We start from the raw sequence: 21,789 nt of genomic DNA on the forward strand, positions 1-21,789 counted from the left end.
GTGACGTCATGGAGTTAAACGTAGCTTCTCGTATTTTGGCCTTTGTGGAGCTGGCAAGAGTTTTCTGCCACTTTAGTCTTCAGCTCCTTCAAATTAGTTTATTTCTGCTGATATAAAATTAACTAGCCTCGAAGTGTGTATCGTCGGAATGAATGACGTCACAGCGAGATGAAGCGGGAGCTTCGAGACGGCGTCGCTGCCCGTCGTTCGTTTCTGCATCGTTTTCTGGCCTCTTCAGGCCTCTTCCCACGGTGACGTATTTGGTCTTGTACAAGCGTATCACTTCCACATGGAACACAACCTAATTTCTCTTTAACGTCCCTTTGGAAAATTATTATCCCACCCCCGTCACTGGCACGAAACGTGATTCGTGCACTAGTGCAATACTTGAAGTGCACCTGCTTAAGAGACCGTTTATAGTGTCGCTCTGCATAGTGTCCCTCCCACACGCATTCAGTGCTTACTCTCTCCCTTTTTTGCCCTTCCTATTCCTCTTTCCCCCACCCCCAGTGTAGGGTAGCAAACCGGGTGCTCTTCTGGTTGACCTCCCTGCCTTTCCTGTCCTTGCTTTCTCTCTCTCTATCCCCTAAAAGAATCCCACACTGATGAAACAAAACAAAATAGCCCTTGTCCTCGAAGAATTCCTGTCACAGATGCCGTCTCCCTCAATGCGGTCGCGTCAATTTCTTTCAATCCCGATCTAGAGAAGCCAACGGCACCCGCGGTTGCCGGGTGTTCTCCCTCACTCTCCCTAACCAAACACCATGCCTTTTTGCTTCGACTACCTGGTGAGAACCAGTGCATTCAAATTGCCCTTGTTGGTAGCGAAAATTCGTACGAATTAAAAAGAGAAGTTTCGCAAGAATAACCTATAGCATGCTAAGTCCGAGAGCGCGAAGGATGCTTATTCTTTACTGCAAACACTTGAGATGGTTGCTCCTTGGAAACGCACATCATCAGATTTGTTAGCGTTTCTTTCGCCCACATCCACAACGATCCACATCCACAACGCTTTGTCTGTAACTTTTAGGAACATTTATTACCCAGGCAGTATGCTGTAAGACCTAAAGCTAAATCAATTAGCCTTTGTTTTTCGGCAATATATGCTATTTATTTAAATACCACAAACGTCTACGAAAATGGGTTTTAGTTTTCATCATTCCTTATGCGAACTAGCAAACATGCATGAATTTTTAGTGTTAAAGAGAAGCTTGCACAGGGCGTTAGTCGTGGTCATGTGTGATAGTGTATAGATTAGGCTTGTATATTACACTTGTATGTTGCACTTGCCCATACTACGCTTCTATCGTGCAATAGTGACACTGCTGCACATTATCCAATGTACATAACCTTCATGTGCGTAACTGTGTGTTTCTATTGGTCTGGGTAGTAATGCTAGTGAAAGCATGTGGACTCTGACATTTCAGTGAACATGTGCCGTGTATTTAGTGCTCAGTTTTTCGTATGTTTTCGCCCTGGTGGTATTGTACCGTCATCGTGATCATAAAATTTGTATCATCGTTTGTTGGGATGAACTTTTCTAAACACACACCTGTTTACACAACTGTTTTGCAGAAATTTCAGGAAAACTTCTGCGTCTCACTTCATGCTGAGCGACACATGCAAGAGCGAACAGCCGTCTTTGCCGTACGATCACTGCCACCAGGCACCCGAGTGGCAACACTTCTTCTCTCGCATTCGCTGTATACGCTGACGTTCCGCCTCGTCCTTCATCTCTCGCTGAGCGGATTCTTTCTGCGTCATCTGCTGCTATGCCGATCAACAACCCAGATATGGTAAGATTCAGCATTGCATTCTGTTGACTCAACACGTCCCCATGCTCAACACGGAGACGTTTAACACGCTCCCAGACTGCATTGCGCGCTCTACAAAGCTGGCACAAACTGCTAAACGCACAAGTTGCGCAGTGTATAGACACCTTGCATAGGCAAGAGTGCGCCATATGCTATATATTTATCCCCTCACCGTCGTGACACAGGCCGCGCATGTGAAGAAAATAACGACATGGAGAACGGAATCGTTTGTCCGATTCTTACACACCGAGGTGTGCCAAGCTGGAGATAGAGAATTTTCGCGCTTCTAGTCTTAATTGCAAGCATGCGGTGCATGCGCAGTTAGACATTTTCAAATGTCGGGCAGCCTTGTGTCGTGGAAATTGATCGGATGTGTCACGGCGAATGTTCTAGCGTCGCTCCGATATCGATTCACCGCTTGCTATAGGCTGCGTGTTTTGGTCTGTTGTCACAGTAAAAAACATCAGCTTAACGTGCTCATAGTTCTGTGGTTGGCGTGCACGAGTCTATAGTAACGTGAAAAATTGGGCTAGTTGTTTCTGCATGATTCAAAATGCAACAGTGCGACTTGGGGCGAGGACATAAACTGAAACGCCCACAAGGCTCCCAAGTCCATACTGAGCAGTTGTATGAGTTCGATCTCCACCAGTGGCGGTTGGCAAAATTTTCTTTTATTTATGCCACCGCGACATCAGTTCCACAACACTTCAATTTCAGTTGCTAGGATGGATAGTTGGGCGTGTAGATCAGTAAGACTTCTTAGGCAGATTGGTGGGGTTTGCTAAACATTGTTTTTGGGTGCAAGAAGACACATACGAAAGTGAAGAAGAGATATATGCTTCAAATGTCTGATATTCGACAGAGATGCCCCTGTTTGAGGCAAATCTGTTGCATAAGAGATAAACTATCACTGTCATGCTGTCTGTGTCTCGTGCTGCGCGCGCGTGTGTTTGTGTTTGTGTGCGTGTGTGCGTGTGTGCGCGTGTGCGTGTTTGTGTGTGCGTGTGCATGCGTGAATCTCTTTTAGCGCCAAACTACAATGTGCAATATCATCGACGCGTGCCAGCCAATCCGTTCAGTTCGCCATAAAATTATTTCCCTGTTGTTACGCGCAAGTATGATAGCTTACAGGTCACTTACCCTCTAAGCTCGCATCAAGCGGCATCTCAATCGCGCAATCCCAATTTTTGTACACAAGTATGCCAGTTATCCAACCTATCATCGACTGAAATTATGTTCTCCCGAGGCTTTGATCCCATCGTCCACCCTTCTCGCTTAAGTACCTCTAATACATTATTCCTATTCAGATTTGTTCGCTGATGTTCGCTGTTACCAGTGAGTCACCGACGTCTGCACGCACGCTTGCACAGTTCTTACTGAAGTAAAATAAATAAATAAATAAAAACACGGTAGACTTGAAATCTCAGGTGTTCTAGAACTGTAAGCAATGATTTACTGAAGTGAGCATATTGTGATTCTCAATTGGTATAGTAGTTCCTTTATATCTTGTTGCCTAAAATTTTTAGTGTGTTGGTGCGCTTTCTTTCGTTCATGTCGTGTGGAAAATAAGTTTGAACAAAGACTGCGAGACTGCAGCTTTACAATATGAAACAAAAAGGAAGAATAGATTTTCACTGCGCATTATGCATGCTGCTCTCGCCGTAAAGTCGTCGCACACGGTGTTAGGTTTTCCGGAGTGCAAGCACAGACGTCTACTATTCGAGAAAGACACGCCACGAGCGCTCGAAAAACTAGCATTGTATTGCACGGTTTATCGCCATGGAAGCGTCATGCCCCCACCTTCCTGCATTCGTCATGAAAATGAAATTGAAGTAGAATTAATTGAATTGAACGGGAACACGATGAGGTTAGAGACAGTACTCGTTATTACAGCTACCAGAAGTTTCATAAGCCCAACCAAAACTTGCGGGGATACTGCAAAAAAAAAGTAACGAGGCCAAAATCTTCAATCGCCTGCTTACTTTTCCCTCTGATCACGACTTATACCAACTACGGGGTATTTTCCGAGAATCTGGCGTTTAGAGGGAACAAGTAAATGCTTAAAAGTGAATGTAATGCAAGAAAAACGGGAAATTATGCAAACTATATGGAAATACGCCTAACTACAAAAATAATCATATTCGTGAAGAAAAGCTACGGTTTACAAAACGACTGGAAATTCGGAGTTATTAGAATGATTTCCAGTACAATAAGCAATGTCCGGAAGCGATTCACGTATTCTTTCAGAAAATTAGTATGGTATCCTCTTGGAATAGCCTTTCGTGACTATTTGCGTGACACAGCCGTATTTGTAAATCAAATCAATCGCTCTAGTTATCCTACATTGCAGGTAGAAGAAATAGTTTAGGTTTCTTGTATAGCACATCATAATTTCGCCAAACCGTATGCTTCGGCGTGTTGGTTTTACGCATCTGCAAAGGGAACAAACATTACAAGCAATGTGATGATGGCGATGATGATGATGACGACTATGACGACAAGCCTTAAAGACTGTGGTGTCACCCACAAGAGACACGGCGAAAGAAACTCGCAGTAAAGACGTAAAACTCATTATTTAATTGGACTGACAATGTTCACTAATTTAAACCAGCTTTAACAAGAAATGAGTGCCCTTAAGCAGTCCTACATGGATGGAATAATTCGTTTACTTGAGTTGAAGGAAGTACTGGCACCCTCTCTCTCGTCGCTTTCCATTTCGCGCTTTCTCCCTTTCAGACCTCATGCTTTTCTATAGCACGAATAGTGCAGTCCGAGCGCTCCAAAGTCCTACACACCATAAATTATTACATATATCTGCTTACTGAAAGAGGGGATGTAGTTCGTAAAGGTACATATATTACCACTCACTTACCAGAAGGCGAAGAAAGAGTAACAAGAACGGTGGCCGTGTGGGGCTTTGTTTTCGGGCGCCTCGTCATGACTTTGAATCTTTACCAACTTATCAAGCTTCCAGTTCAATTCCTGCTTGTTCTTGTATGGCGGATAGCTTGTGTTTGGGTCATTTTTCCTTCCGCTAAAGCTCCACCGTTCGTTTCTACCGTTCATTTAGATTTAGGTGCAAGTTATAGATGCTAATGGCTATAGTTACTTAATCCGTAGTTGTCGTAAATTACGGCATGACTAAGAGCTCATAATACAGTACTGATACGTTAAACCGCATCTTGTTGTTATTACGTAATATCAAATGGCGTATGTGCGCCTTTGCTTGGCTTGCGTCTGGATTGTGTACTCCTCCTATGCGTTTTAACGTTGTTGATGTCTGACAACAAACGGGTCCCAAAATAGCGATCTTCTGATTCTTCCCTTTGCTCTTTAAGAAGAGTTAGTATTAACAAGCGATTAGCTCTACTTCGCAGCGCTAGTCACCTATAAAATGGGTGAGTCAGTAAAGTAGTCACCAGAAATCAATTTCTGAAATCAAACAATGTCTTTAATGAACTGAAGTTTTTGCAATTTGTAATGCCTTGGACTGCTTCATGACTGCCGTGATCTCTCTCTGCATCAGTTCGAGCTAACACACGTCTCATTTCATGGCAGTTCACATTCTTGAAGTAGTTTATCCTATTCCAGTGCGTGTTTGTTCATGTTTTATTGCTATTACTCACATCATTTAATTATTTTTAATTGTTTTGCACATTATCGCCTTTCTCGAAATTTGAACGTCCCAACGTATTACTCCCTCAACAGCAAGGTCGTAAAAAAGCAGCAAATAGCCTTTAGTACTGTAGACATGTTTCCTTATGACCCGTTGTGCTAAAAAAAATGGCTCAATTTTCTACGTCTCAACAAATGCTTCACCTCGAAATCCAGGAATATTTTTTCGCGGCTGCTCTGGCGATGTCATACGAATTATGCAGATAAAATCAACAAACAAAAAATAATCCTAAAGGACACTTCGTTAACGATTCCTTGGTCCGGTAAATGTATTTGCTCTCTTTTATTTATTATTTTTATTTCGCGTTGTTGCTAGCGTCTACGCTTTCTCATGACACGGAGGAAGAACCAGCGCGCACGTGTTGAAGGAGGCGGCGAAAACAGTCGTTCGGCTCACCTGTGACGCAAAGTATCCAAAGCCGAGCGAGAGGCCGCATCCTTGCCTCCTCAGCCCCGCAGTTCTTCGTCCGGGTGCGAAAGCGCCAAGGTGAAAAACCGCACCAGCCACTACAGCGCACCAATCAAGAGCAAAGCACGGAGCACGCGGCCTGGCGTCGCAGAAGGACCCCCGCACTTGGCGCCGAACGTGTGTCGTCTGCAACGCGGCGCGCTCGCAAGACGGGCGAGACAAGCGCGTCCCGAGCCGGTCTTGCTCGCCAACGTGGAATGTGTAGCGCCATCTGTTAGCAAACTGCGCAGCTAGACACTGGGTCAGCCGCCGCGAGATTCGTCGAGCAATTAATGCAGCGCCCTCTTCGGTTCTTGGGAGAGAGTGTGGTCGCTCCATACAGCGTCCGTCGAATGAACGCCACACGTTTACTGTGGTGTCGAGACAGGGGTCTTCACAACTTCAGATGTTTTCTCCTTCCAGCTTCCTTTTTGAAAACCCATCTTCACAAGAAGCAAGAACAATGCAATCAGCCCTGAACAGGACCTCATTGAATGGGGCTAGTTGGTGCTTGACACTGACTAGAGAGAGCACCTAGATTGTCTTTGAAATAACTATACTTGTTAAACGAGAATTCTAATTTCACATCTTAAACGAGCAGGGAGAGAGTTCCCTTCAAAAAAGAAAGAAAAAAAAGAATTAAGGTCATTGAGCACTTTTAATGGGGGTATGTAACAGTACGGTCTTTTGAAAGTAATTCTGGCCTTTCCTTTAGTTATACTAAAGAAGGGGTATGTTATGTTGGCGTCATCTGCTTCGTACCGTCGATGAAATTTCGTATTAAACCCTCCGTTTCTGCAACCTATCTACTGAGCACGCACGCTAGGATTGGCAACTTCTTGATGCACGAAGTACCGTTGTTGGCCCGTTACTTTCGTTCTATCCTGTAGAAAACGAAGTACCGCGCCGCACGGTTTCCTCGCTAGCACTGGTGATGATCTAAATTATGATCCGATGACTCGTTTAGGCTGTGCAACAAGAATGAAAGTAAGAAGAAACCTGCACATATTTTGAAGAAATGTGCAGTGGATAGCCAGCGCCAATATACAGAGCGTGCAACGAGGTTTTATAGTGGCGTTGAGGCGGTCTTTAAGAGGAACACTTAACTCGGGACGAACTCGGATTTCCCTCTTCAAATGTACCTATACGCAGAAGAGATCTCAATAAACTACCGCTGGACGAATTTGAATGAAATTTGGTCTATTTGACAACGAAAGTTATATTATAAGAAATTTAGGAAGTTCAGTTTTCATTTAGAAGCTCGAAATCTAAATGTAAAAAATGCTGGAATTTATGAAGTTAAAAAATAGAAGCGCGCAGTTTACGAATCTGTAACTCCGCATAAAAAACAGATATCGCACTTCTGTAAACTGCATCTGTAAGAACATCTGAAGCATAGAAATGTATTAAATTAGCAGCTTGCGTGAAACTCTCGCAGTGTTTACGAAGGCTTCGCAAAAACCCTATTCACAAATTAGTAGTATATTGTAGAGCGGTGGACAAAAATTATCATCACGAGCAATTACTTATACGTCCCCCCCACCCCCTCTAAGCAAGCAAAAATGAGTCGGCTCAGCCCTTTCGTGAGCATGCAGGGGCTACAAGTATTCAGTAGAGTGAAGCGAACAAAGCATACATTTATTGGAATCACGCATACAACGTACAGAACAGCATACGTTTCAATAACAAACAAGCTCAACACAAGCATCCGGACCATCAATAAAGCATTGCATACCCCCCTCAGCAGCTGTAATGGTGGTTTTGCAACAGCTTCGCTGGACATTCATTTTCGTAGAGCCGGGAAGGCGAGTCAATTTTTTGTTTCTTATTGTCGAGTTTGAGATTACTTGAAATTACTGAAATTTACCAGTTTGCTATAATTTTTCCTAAACTGTGATAGCATAAATTCAAAAGCTACTTGATGAAGTTACTACTAATATTACGTTTACTGTTGACTGCGACAAAAACTCATCTAAATCTGGGCTAGAGGTTGCTTGAAAAAGCGGATTTCTCCATTCCAATGTATCTATAGACAAACTCCCGAGCTAAAGCATCCTCTTAATGTCTGACATCCCAGCCTATGGGCGTTCACCACGATAATAAATATCGTTAATACCATTCGCTTGACTTCATTCCATCCTCAACTCCCATTTGTAACACTTCTGTTGTGGTCTGCTCGCTTGACAGCAAAGTAGTGTGCATCGTTGTAGACTTCGATTCAGTCTCCTAGGATCTGTGATCGGTTTTCTCTGTACATCAGGATGACGTAATATTGCGGCCATTCGGCAAACACAGCAAAATGAGTGTCTACGCAAGCTCACCCATATAATACTGGGCTAGCACATGTCATTGAATGAGTCAGTGAGATGAAAATACACATTCATTTCATTACTAGGAAATGGATAAGTAGGTAATACCGGTGCTCAGTGCAGGCGTTACAGGACATTGGTTTCACGCTGTTTGATGAGAATTCAATATTCACGCAACGCTTCAAATTCAAACCCGCAAAGCCAAAGCACCATTTCACATTAACAAAAATTAGAACTTGTTCAACTTTTAAATGCGTAAGCATTTCTATGCCTACCCAATGAGAAACTGGTCCGTCCCGTAAGACACTGAAGGCGTATGCTCCCGTAAGCAGTGGCCCATACCTCCGTTAGCAAGCAAAAAATGCAGTGGCTACAAGTGCTCAGCAAAGTGAAGCGAACAGTGCATAGATTCATTGAAATCACCTATGCAGCACACAGAGTGGCATAAGTTTCAATAAACAAGCTCAAAACTAGCATCCTAACCATCAATAAAATATTACATGCACCCCTCAGCAAATATAGTGGTGGTTTTGCAACAGCTTCGCTAAAGTAACATTAATTCACCTTCATTAACACCGAAAGTCGTGGGTTCGACTCCCACCAACGGTCGATGGTTCGAGTGCCTTAATTAACTATATTTTCATTAACCGTGCCTAACTAACTTCACCTTAACACCAATGGACAACTGAGCGCACTAATTTACTCCATCTTAATTCAACCTGCCTTATCATGTTCGATAGCGAGCATAATATCGGGTTTATACTGGTCGGATCTAGTTTCATATCTTCGATAACGACACTGGGCTGCGTGGAAATCAGCAAGTGGCACAATGCTTAGGCGTACTTACATAACTACCAGAGGAGTTTCTGCGTGGTTTTTTATGGCGACTCACAGAAAAAAAAATACTTGGAGGATGCCTAAGCTTCGCTTTTGAAAATGCAACGCGATAGTGTTATCGTGCCCAATTGACACCGACACCGACACAGGATATTCTGCGACATGGGGCCCGATAGAAAACAACGGTGGGCCGAACCCAGCAGCGGTGCAGGGCCGAGCAATGGTTCATACCCCTGTAAGGCAGAGGCTACAAGCAGGGATTCATCAACGGCTCATACCCCCTTAGGCAAGGAAAAAGTGGTTTGTGTTTGAGTTTCCGCGTAAGAAAATTAGGTTTTAACGTATATTAAAATTACAGTCCGACGGTATCTTATCTGTAAGTTGTGTGTGTAGTACTTTACGAATTTTCTGGTGTATTTTACTTTGAGAAATTCAATTAGTTGAGTGACGCCTCTGCGATACGCAGAGGGCCTGCGTGTTTGTGGTTCAGTTTTTTTTTCTAACGGACAGCGCCGCTGACAATTGAGCGTTATTTGAGTCAAAACGTAAATGAATCAACCAATTTTTCCTGTCAGTTTAATTTTAACGTAAACAAGGGTACAATACCTTATTAATTAGAAATTTTAGTTTTATGTATCCTACATAAACTCCTCTCCCAGCGTATAAAAAGCGCTACCATGTTTTTTTTTATGTTATCAGTGCTTAAATAGGAATTTAGAGGTATCAAAGACGCCCATTGAAAAGGATGCGTTAGGATTTGTGTGGTTAAAGTAGCTGTAGAGTAGCACGAGTTAGAATAAAATAAGTAGCACAATAATGCACATCGGATTGCAGTGGGACGCCGTCCGGAAATATTACACGGTATAGCGATAGCAGACGACCCGCCGTATTCACCTTACACTTCCATTCGCTTTGGCCAAGCGCCATGCGGATGGTAGCTAGCATAAAAAGAGCAAAAAAGTATATTTTGCGACGGTGACCCACGTGCTCTCATCCGCTTGGATGTATACCTGTCTCACTCAAGTAGCGAAAATTTATCTCTGGAGGCTTCTCCGCCCGTATATTTATTTAAGTACCTCAAGATACCCCTGTGCCGGGGTTTTACGTGAGGAATGGTAAGCGTACATAGAAACCGTTCATCAATAGTAAGGAAACGCTAATTACAGGAATTCAAAATTACTATGAACAACAAGTACGACGAAGTAATAAATACAATGCATATAGCAGTAAAATAAACAAATGGGGACATGTGCAATATTCCGCGCATTAAAAAGAAATGTTAGTTCACTTGATGTATGGATATAAAGATTTGAATGCAGCGCGTTACAACATCGAAAGAGCGAGCAGGGCGTATACAACACTGTTTAATAATGATGAAGAAATTGCGGTCACTAACCAAGTCAAAGTGAAAATAACACAGAAACATTTCGGGACCTGTACGCGTTCTTTGATCACACTAAAAGCGGGCAAGAACCGCAAGTCATTTTTATGCCCAGATGTGACGTAGGGAACGGGTGTAGTTGGCAGGAATAGTTGGCAGGACTGTTTATTAATGTCCGCCATAGACGCTTTAAATTTATTAGTATCGGTTTTGTTTGCAGCATCTAAAGGCAATTTAACGGTTCGACTCTTTTGCCGTTTGTAAGATAACTGAAGTCGCGTGGGCATCTAAGGGATGAACGGCTATTTGGTGACTGATGCGAAGCGATCGTCGGTGAGTGACACTGATAACGCGCCGGGGCTAATCGACGAGTGATAAAATCTGTGAAATCCTCGAAATTTTGCGGCGGCATTCAAGACTGGGAAGATTGGCCCGGGATTTTTGTGCTCTGACGCTTGTTAGATAAGAGTATTCCGAGTACATGAACCTTTCAGCATGATTGTGAGCTGATCCCAACATGGTTGAAGGTCACTCTGCTTGCTGCGCTATATTGTTATGCGAAGGATAAAAAAGAGACACATGCGCGCAATATCTCTTTTTTGTCCTTCGTATAACAGTGTAGCGCAGCAAGCAGAAAGATGCCGTACCAACTAGCCCCAGTCGATGCTTTATTGAATGTTTGAAAGGTTAACCTGATGGGGTTTCCAAATGGAGCTGGTGTACTGGAGTTTTGGTAGTGTTAGTGTTTGGCAAGCAAGTATTTTTACAGAGGACGGTGTGTGATGCAAGTTACGACGTAAATAAGCGAGGGTGTAGTTAGTATCATTTGTGTTGTTAATTACGTGAGACGACTAAGATCACGAGATACGCAGACGCCAAGATATTTATATGAGTGTAAGGACGATATTTGGAAGCCGTAAATTGTGTAACATGTTGTGGAATACGACAACCGACGGTGGAAGGGAATGAGTGCAGTTTTCTTTGTGTCGAGGGACATCAACCAAACGTCACACCATTTTTCGTTGGGATGTAGATCATATTGCAGATTGGTAGAGTCAAGGTTGTTATTTATGCTGCGGTAAATGACGCAGCCGTCGATGAATAAACGAATGTTAGAAGGTATTGTTAAGGTCATTTATATAAATTAGGAAAAGTAAGGGACCCAGAACCGTGCCTTGGGGCACACCTGAGACAACCGGATACCAACTATACCAAGTTGGTATTGCCGTTGGTATTACCAACGGCAATACCAACTCGCTCACCGGTCCGTTTTGTTGAACTTCGTTTCTAGTTCTTCGGGCTCTGTCAGTTGTCTCAACGTCGACTCAAGCCTCCTCACCTCGTCTGCGGCCGTGGCTCTCTGCCGTTCCCGTACGCTATCCTTCCACGACCGCCACGGAATGATCCCGCGTGATGTGCTGAATTTGTTTGGAGGTATTGTGTCGTCTTATGGTCACGGAAGAAGAGTGACCAAGATCCTGAAGTCAGAGTGGCAGCGGCAAGCGCGGGTGTACAAGGGGGCACTCTATATTCAGGCGCACCAAGCGGGAGAATGAAAGCGGGCCCGTGCGAATTGGGTCGAATGTTCCCGGATTCTGGACAGCATGACGGAGTAGCTCTGGCAGCATTCTTTGCCTCACTTTCTGGCCTGCCTTCCTAAAAAGCCGCCTCTAGCTCGGAACACCGTCCACACGGTCGCGAACGTCCACCTACTGGACAGCGTCGTGAAAGTTGTGAGCCAAGGACCAAAGTTTGATGCAATAACATCTAGCCCACCAGCCTGTTTTGTTGAACCGGCATGTTACGAGGCACATGGTTGTTAGCCGACAGAAGCTGTTCACAATTACTAAGGAAGTCACGCACCCAGCTTAGCACACTGGGTTAAGGTTAAGAGAAGAGGGATATAGGCGGGCAGGGTTTAAGGCTGATGACTTGCCGAAATGTTTAGTATTGTATATAACTGCTTTCTTCCTCTAAATAGTTGACCAACGCAAGCACGTCGTTCCGTGCGGAGCTCCTTTAGACGTACTGGCCTAGAACTCTCTTGTTCTAATAGCGGAGACAACTAGTCTATCGATAATTGCACACATCCCTTTCTCCTCGGCATTATAGTGCGAGCAGACACGACAAACCTTAGGAACGCCGCCTGCTACCGCTGTGAGCGTATGCGCTGTATACTTTTTTGTTGCTTCTGTCTCTTTGTCGCCCCTTACGCTTCCTCCATTCGACCCCACACTGTCTTTCCCCTTTTGCGGTGCATATAGCCAACCAGAACAACCTCTGGCTAACCTCACTGCCTGTCTATGCATCCTTCTTTTCCTTCTTCGAGATATTGCTCCGGGGTGGGGGAAGGGGATGGGCGGGGGAGTCCAGAGATTTCGGGTCGAGGCGACTATCTCTTACGTATTCTGTCACTTGGATCTGAGATCCACCACGTGAAACCGTGCGAACTTGCTGAGTGAGTGAGTGAAGTAACTTTATTTTGGTCCAGAGAAGACGCAGGGGAGACCCCGCGCCACCCGGCTAGTCCCACGTAGGGGAACTTGCTATGGTGATTTTTTCCCCACTCCATCTGCAGCGCATTCTCACCGTCAACTGTGGCAGTGTCAAGGTATAAAAAAGATGCCCCATAGCGACAGAGAACTGCTCAAAGGCGCCGGTCTACAAACAGACCAGCCTGACGACTGCGTGCTAGTGATAAATAGACAAATAATTCCATAAATAAGAGCAGCCTACCCGTTATGCAGTTAAGTACAGACAGAAAGAGAAAGAAATCACAATGCAAAAGCCCTATTTTTTTTTTCTTTCATTTCATCGCCTTCTGAATAGGGTGGCTTCGTAATCTGAAAAGCACCGTCATAAACGATTTGTCACTATCAGCTTATGGTGCAGTCAGTGCGCTTTCCAGGTAGCCCACGCTTCGCGCTGACTTATACTGGCGAGACTTATCTTACTTTTGTGTGTGTGCGTTCATGCATTTAGGGCCTCACCAAGTAAGTAAATGCTCTAATTGCGTTCATCAAAGCTTCGATAAAACACCCACTACATGTGCAAATCATATATGTTTTTACCTAGCGCCTCCACAAAGTGCTCGTAATTATACTGCTAAGCAGCGTCCCCCATCGTTAATTAAGGAGCTTATGTTAATTTCTGAACGCTTTGCTGTTGGCTGAAGCGCTCCTCCGAAGTATAAACGTCCTCGGCGGCTAATGTTATCATTCTCCCTGTGCACACGTGCGTGCTTGGCTCTGCTACTATGGATCCGAACTGCTGCCCACTAAAATATGGTGTCTTCGTTTTATTTTACGCAGGTACGAATATTACTCTAAATTAAGTTATCGGTTCCTACATGCCAAAAGCACGACGTGATTATGAGGCACGCTGTAGTGGGGGGCTCCGGAATGATTTGGATGACCTGGATTTCTTTGACAACGGCCGAAATCTAAGTACACCGGTGTTTTCGCATTTCGTCCCCATCGAAACGCGGCCTCCGTGGCTGGGATTCGATCCCGCGACCCCATGCTTCGCAACCCAACACCATACCCACTAAACAACCACGGCAGGTACGAATATTACTCTAGGCGCCACCTTCATGCTTCAATTAAGTATGAAGTATGTAAAAGAGGACAAGCGCAACTTTGTGGCTATCTTTAGTTTATTTGCCCAACAGTTTCAGTAGGTGGACCAACCTTTTTCAAGTGATACAGTAAATTTTCGAAAGACAAGTAGAGAAAGACAAATACGCAACAAAAGAACGAAAAGACAGAAAAAACACTTCTCGTGTTTTTTTTTAACATTTCTCTTCTCTCTACCTAAATATATAAAGAAACTGTTGCGAAAATTTGCTGTATCCCTTAAAAAAGGTCGGTCCACCATCCAAAACTTTTGGGTAAATGAGCCAAAGATAACCCCGCTAAGCTAGTGTCGCTCGTCATCTTTCTAAACGCGTTTGGCCCATTTTACTCCCTTACCCGGGCACAGCCAAGTCAACCGGTGTACACTGGTTAACCTCCCTGTCCTCTTCTTTCTCGCCCATGTTGTGTTTATGTGTCTTCCTTTTGTGTATATTAAATTGCGGCAAAAAACATGTATTTTAGCTGTCCTCTTCTCTCTTTCTCTCTCTCACAAACTTGACCACGCTGCCTCAGAGCACGTCAGGATATAGCGACAAGACACGAAGAAGACGTCACACTGACACAACTGTCCCTGCACTCGTCCTGAGCGGTGGGAGCGTAGCAATTAATTGATTCCCCGGAATGTTCCTTCGGGGTAAAACAGACGTTTGCTTTTTCACCTTCGCAAGCCCCCAGTACTCCTGGAAGGAAAACATTTCACTGTTGGTTGAAGGGTGCGGTACCTTTAGTAATATACGTTTGCTGCCGTCGTTTGAGAAACACGTTTTTACGAGCTGGCACCGGTTGTTACGGGGACTTGGTTTCGGGGACCTTCAACAGCGTCTGATTGGAGCTGGAGTCAGTTTGACCATCGGAGAGGCTTCGGCAGCGAAGAAGAGATGATGCGAAAACAAATAACAGAAGCTTAATACAACTTTATGGGTGAGCGGTGCGCTCCAAGACAAAACTTACAAAAACATTCAGCGTGCGTGCTCCTGCACGCGTGGGCAGAGAAGACGTATTCGTAGCCGTCTTGCTGGCCTTATACCCTTCACACACGGGGCAACCTCATTTTCTCTTGCTCCCTGGTAGAGGGCCTTGATAGCTCACGCAGAGGAATACGCAGGAAAACCACTCCCTCGCATAGGGCGGGTGAACGTAGGACAAACGGGAGTAGCATTTGTATTATTGCATAATCGACGAGCATGCCAATTAGGCACGTTGAGTCTCAGGCGCTTGGCAACCGTTCCATGGATCGCCGAACACAGTGAACCATAACACACGGCAATAAAATTTTCACCACTCTCTCTATAACTATAGCTGCTTCATAGGAGATAGGCTGTTTTGGTGTTGCAGCCCCTGTTGCTTAATCCCCGGGCTGGCTCGTAGCTTCTTTATGAAATATTTTATTTATTAAGCGAAAGCTGCTTAATTAACGCTAATAGATGAAAAGAAAAGAAAAACAAGTTTATAATCGCTTCCATTGTTGCTAAGGATTTCATTAGGACACACAGAGCCATATGGAAACACATAAACGCACTAAAAAAAGTTCACGTTAATCCCTGTTTCAGTGTAATGGAAGATGACCCCAACTTCAACAACGCTAACATAATTAACCGCTCATACACAATGGTGTTGCGTTGAAAACCAAACTAAAAAATTTTGAACATAAACGAAATATAGTTCTAAGCTAGAAGTATAAAGTGTAGTTCACTGCCCATCTCCCCTGTGCTAGCTTAGCCAACTTGCTGACAGTACACGTTACTTGCAAACAAGAACGCCATGACCGCACGTGCACAGTACCTCGAAGATATTGTTCCCGCGAGTAGTCATAGGTTTAACAAGTATCTTGACTGAAAAAGCGATCTCGATATTTAACTTTTGAATTGGTTTCTGTGAGCCCGAAATCGATCACCACTGCTAAAAAATAATTTTGGTTCTTAACAGATAATGTCACTTAGTTAGCTTAGTTGACTAATCTACTATCATTCGAACGTTGTTCAAATATGGGGCTGTGCGAGCAGCCATAATAACGAATTAGAGGAGGAGACAGTATTGGTAGGTGTACGCAGCCATGTCATAGAGGTGGGGCCTGTGTCTCTGCCGTGTGTGTTTGGGGAATAGGTGGGGAGAGGAGGGGGGGGGGGGGGAGGAGTGAGTGTGGCGCAATAAACAATGTTCAGGAAGACATCAGTGTTCGCTTCTCAAACGAGAAGGAAGTCGGGTCGCGTTCTTGTGAGAACGTCTGCGCTCAAGCAGCAAAAAGTGCACTTAGAGCACGGACAACTGCATCGCGCGCCACGCTTGGTCAACGGCTGTGCTCTATCTCGAAATGTGCACGGTGGGAAAGAAGGGAGGACACATTGACACGTGCATCTCAGAAGACAAAGGCTGGCACCGCCCATCGTGTTTGGCGAGTAACGCAGTTTCTCACGGATACCACACATGTTCGCCAGGGGCGCCTGTAAACGCGCGCGGAATTGTTTTCGGAAGCGGAACGCGTACTTTGTTCGCCGTGCGTTACTTGTTCCTGATCGCGAATGACCGGTTGTTTCGAGAGCGATGTCCCAATATTGAAGCGGAGTGGCCGGCTCAGCTTTATTAGATCGGTCCTCACTTCCGGGTTAGTCGCCCTTCTTTCGTTTCCTTCTCTCGTTTAAGCTCCGGTGGAGCAACTGCAACGCTTCCTTTTTTCTTTCTTTATTACATGATATGTTGTCGAATCATACACGGAGTGTCCAGGGGACCGATAACTATTTCGATGTGCCTTCCCAAAGTTCGCGCTGACCGCAGTTGTGGGACATGGCTTTTTATTTTTGGATGTCGCATGTCATAACTCTAAAAAAGTAAAGTTACTTTACTGGATTTTATGTCGTAAAGCCACAAACTGGCTCGATACATGAGCATTGTGCCCTCATAAGAAGGGCGCTTTCGTAGCGGAGAATCGCTCACCTGTCCTACTCGGCAGCAAAACATCGTAAGCACTGAGCCAACACTGTGGGTGTTTTTGTCACATCTTACTCATCTCGGTAAACATTTCTGTACGAATCGACGCTGTCGTTCGCGAGAAGTCGAGGAAATCACACTGCGATATTTCTCGTAAGTCAGCGTCATCGCAATCTTCTTTGACTCCGTTCCGACAGGCAGATTAAGTTACCACCCATCATCAAAAGAATTAACGTGAGCTATAGCTGCAACCCGTTACGACTATAGTAGGGCGATCGCACTGTGCCACTTACATCTTATCGGCCTTGAAAGCAGTGTGAACTAGAAGGAGTGCACTACAACTGAGAGTATACTAAACACTTACTGCGCATCAGCCCACGGTAGGCTGTGGAAAGGCAATCAATGGCAGAGCTTTTGTCAGAGATCATAAATCCACCTTTATCTGAACAGCTCTTAGAATTTTGGCCGGTCCATTGTCGTAGGCGCCATAGTCTAAGGTATATCGTCAAATTATTGCACAAAAATGTACCGGATTGGAAACATTCATGTCTTCGCTACACGTGCTCCTTCATATAAATATTTTCCTCCTCATCGTCAACACTTATCTCTTTTTCTCCTTCCACACTTCAAACCAAATGCTGAGTAGCAGGTCACAACTTCCATCCAAGTCGGCCTCCCAGCTTTTTCATCATAACAAAGATGTCGCTCTCTCAAGTTAAACTATGTTTATTACCGAGGTATACCGAGAAATGAACGAAATTGGAACTCAAAAAAATAAGGCGCAGAAACAAAAGAAAACATTCCTTAATGAAACCAAAGGTGAGAAGGTGGCCAGAGAAGCGTGTCTATGCGTTGTCCTTCCACACCCCGTCCCCCTTTTCTTCCCTGCTCCTCCGCAAGAAACAAAGACAGTCAAATATAATGCAGTTTAACCTGATTCGATGGCGGCCTTAGTTCTCGTTCTATCTACAGAGACAGTGACGCGTTGAGCGGTAACAGAAGTTCCTAATCAACGATGAGGAATTAAATGTCTTTCTATTGGCCGTTTCGCAAAAGTTTGTCCTCTAAGTCGCGAGTTAAGATGAGTGACACGAACAGATTTTGCAAGCTGTTGCCGCTTTTGCCTAAAAAAATGGTGTTGAAGAGCTGGGATCGTAACAACCCTATTTTTAATTTGTAACTCCAGCTTTTATATACATATATTCTGGTCATATACGTATATATATATATGCAGCGGTGCAGCGGTGGCGTACAGGTAGAGCATCCGCCTTTCGCGCAAGAGGACCGTGGTTCGAATCCCGGTGCCGCGAAATTTTCCACAGGATTAAAAATCCGCGTGTTGATAAAATTGCATCAACAAGGCCTGGAGTGCGGCCTGATCCCGGCGACCGGAACCGGTAACGCACTCCCTCACCAGAGCAGGTTTGGCCACCCTGGAGCAGTACTTGGCCACAACCTTCTATATGAATACAACCCCGGCCCTCAGTCTCCAGCAGCTGCGAAGCAACTGACCACGGCGGCGGTCAGATCTGTGACGGTCTGACCGCCGCCGTGGCCCAGTGTCGTCATCTCACGAAGGCACAATGGGCTCGCCTTGAGGTCATTAATAACGAAGCCATGCGGGCCATAATGGGACTACCACGTCTCACTCTGTCGCCAACCCTACCGGCCGAGTCCCAACTCAACACTATCGACTAATTCGTACACCAACGTCGATGCGTGCGCGCCCTAAAGCCTTTACATCTCTGCTCGGCTGCTTCACTGGCCCGGTACATGGGACACGAAAGAGACAATTCAGCATCTATGAGACCCGATGTAGCTCCGTGGAAAAGGGTACAATTAAGGGACAATAAGCCTCTTGGTCGTCTGTACAGCCCGGTTCCTCGTCAGGCGAATGCCGAAGTTTCCCGTCTTCGTCGCGCCGATGATAATCAAGACGATGCGACTCTTGTAGCATACACTGATGCCAGTGTTAATGGCACCATGATTCACACAGCTCTCATGTGTCCATTGATACCAGAGGCAGGCCAGACGTGCTCGTATGTTGCCGATCGTTCACCACCGGCCTACCTTGCCGAGCTTGCTGCCATACGAGACGGCTTAGCGGCGTTGCTAGCTACTGTTCAAGCTGCTCGATACTCTCAACTCATCACCCGCCGTGGTTGCTCAGTGGCTATGGTGTTGGGCTGCTGAGCACGAGGTCACGGGATCGAATCCCGGCCACAGCGGCCGCATTTCGATGGGGGCGAAATGCGAAAACACCCGTGTACTTAGATTTCGGTGCACGTTAAAGAACCCGAGGTGGTCGAAATTTCCGGAGTCCTCCACTACGGCGTGCCTCATAATCAGAAAGTGGTTTTGGCACGTAAAACCTCGTAATTTTTTTTCTCAACTCATCATTCGCACAGACTCTACTCAAGCCATCCACGACATACGTAGGGTATCTCGATCCCTACGTATGCTATCCCTATTCTGAGATAGCATTTACCGTCTTGCTGCCACTACGAATATCCTCATACGCGACCAGTTGGTGCCTCGAGCAGCCCTGCCGGGACTCCTTGAAGCAGATATGGCAACCCACCCAGAGATTATAACATACCCACTTCCACATTTTCCTGGAGATGCCTCTGGACGACTGATCCGGGAAAAGGAAAACCTCCGACGTACCACACGAGCTCTCATACGTCCGTGTTGGTCCGACCTCTCTGGTGGGTTAACCCGCCGAGAGGAGGTTACGTTAAGGAGGCTACGTGTCGGGGTCGCGCTCACCCTGTCTGTGACCGCTCTCTGGCCACAACAGTACCATGGTCCTTACGGCTCATCGTGCCCATTTTGCAACACAGAAATCCAAAATGTGACAGTGACGCACCTATTATGGACGTTCCCAGGACTTCATCTAAGCCGTCTCTGCCACCTCCGGTCAACAGGCCTTCGGCTTGGCCGCCCACCCGACCATGAACGTTGGATTCATGGACCACATCATCGTTCACTCCTACATTTTTTGCACGAGTCGAATCTGTTCGTGTATTTTTAACATCCTTTGCATTACGCCTAAGGGCATGCTTTCGAATTAAAAAAATATAAAAGGTCATTCGAAATGAGAAATTCTTTAGGGTGGCGTCTCCTTGAAGACAGGCGGAAATACTTACGTTTGTCTTTGTTTTACAAAATATTTCATGGTTTAACGGGCATTCAAAAAGAAAATTCCATGCTGGAGCCTACATATATATCTGCCCGGGCTGAAAAGTGCGCGAGTTTGCTATCAAGATAAACCTATTCAAACACTCAGTTTTCCCACGAACAATTCAACTATGGAATAAGCTCCCTCAAGAAATGGTATCCGCTTCTCTTTCAACATTCCCACTTGTGCTTCCAGGTTTTATTTGAAGTCAGGCTGGACACAGTTGAAAGCTATTATTTATGCTTTCTTTTCTTCTTCGTATAGGGATTTGTGCTTGTCTTTCTTTTTTACCCTTTGTTGCCTTTGTTCTTTTTTGAGAACAAAAAAACAGAACCTATTTCAGACTTGTTGTCCTGTAGACAATTCCAAATGACGTGTTACCAATCTACACTTTACGTATTTGTATTTTTCTTATCTCGATGTTAATTCCCCCCTATACGAATGCCCCTCACGGGTGTTGTAGGTTTATTGTTAATAAATAAATAAATAAATAAATAAATAAATAAATAAATAAATAAATAAATAAATAAATAAATCCTGCCAGAAAGAAGTGCACCTAAATTGAAGTACCGTGCGAGGACGGAAGTTTTGCAAATTGATTCTCATCGCCTTCAACCATCTTGTTCATTTACCTGTTTATTTAACTTGATACTCCTTATCGTTTTCGTTCTCTTCAAGTGAGCTCACCTTACGCGAAGCGTGCTCCTAGCGGAGTTGATTTGCATTCACCTCTTTTCTCTTGGCGACTGTCTGGTTCCAAGATGCCTTACGTGGTATTCCCCGCCTCCGCTTTATCCTTTCTCTTTCCACCGTGCCAAGGCTGTGTCTGTTCTCTTTCCTTATCTAAACTTTCTGGGACGGTCCACTTGCACTAAACCTTCAGAGGCATTCCACGTATATATGCCCACAGCACATAATTTTTTTCCGTATAATAATCGCTTCCAGTGAGTACAATGTACATTGATATACTTACGTACTCATCACGCGTGGGAAACAATCACGCGATTGTCAGTGCGGCACACTCTTATGGCTTCTGTGCCAGACGTTCTCTTGCGTTTAGCCATGTGAGGGAAAAATTTATTCGGATAAATCGCAAATGTTGGCTACTATTTTATCGCCGGCTTCTCCACAAGCTATAAATTGTTCAATGGTCAGAAGATGATAACACTAAAAGACGTTAAAGAAAGTTCCGGCAAAAAATCACATTTTGTAAACGTGCCTAACCAGTCAATAAAGAAAAAGTAGCAACAAAACAGCCCATATTCTGCCCTCTCCGCAATCAAGCCCTTGTCAGTCAATCAAGCCAATCGAATAATACAGAATAAAGTGAACAGACAAGGGCATACGAAGTGCTAACACATAGTTACAATATCACTTTCAGGAAATGAGGTTGTTAAAGCTTTCCGAACTGATCGCTGTATTTACGCGTTATGCAGGAGAACGTTCAGAGTTGGCATCATGATAATCGATGAACTTGTGTTGTACACTTCCATATATTTTTTTTTCTAGTCCTATAGCATCAGCCCTCGTGTGTTAGTGCAACACTAGCGGAATAATGTGGATATGCAGTGAATGGGTAGCACA

At 44.8% G+C, this 21,789-nt stretch overlaps 2 protein-coding genes across 2 annotated transcripts in view; one reads left to right on the forward strand and one right to left on the reverse strand.

The window, feature by feature from the left end:
- The window catches only part of LOC139060770 (uncharacterized), a 133,003-nt gene extending 126,900 nt beyond the window's left edge, over positions 1-6,103 (reverse strand). The window contains exon 1 of the mRNA XM_070539883.1: positions 5,887-6,103. Coding sequence (XP_070395984.1) covers positions 5,887-5,926 — 40 coding nt within the window. The 5' untranslated portion in view covers positions 5,927-6,103. The remainder of the gene's footprint in view (positions 1-5,886) is intronic.
- The window catches only part of LOC139060773 (uncharacterized), a 467,390-nt gene that overhangs the window by 252,175 nt on the left and 193,426 nt on the right, over positions 1-21,789 (forward strand). The window contains exon 4 of the mRNA XM_070539885.1: positions 1,576-1,796. Within this exon, the coding sequence (XP_070395986.1) occupies positions 1,576-1,796 (221 nt within the window). The remainder of the gene's footprint in view (positions 1-1,575; positions 1,797-21,789) is intronic.

Source organism: Dermacentor albipictus, chromosome 6 (assembly GCF_038994185.2).
Source record: "Dermacentor albipictus isolate Rhodes 1998 colony chromosome 6, USDA_Dalb.pri_finalv2, whole genome shotgun sequence".
NCBI lineage: Eukaryota > Metazoa > Arthropoda > Arachnida > Ixodida > Ixodidae > Dermacentor > Dermacentor albipictus.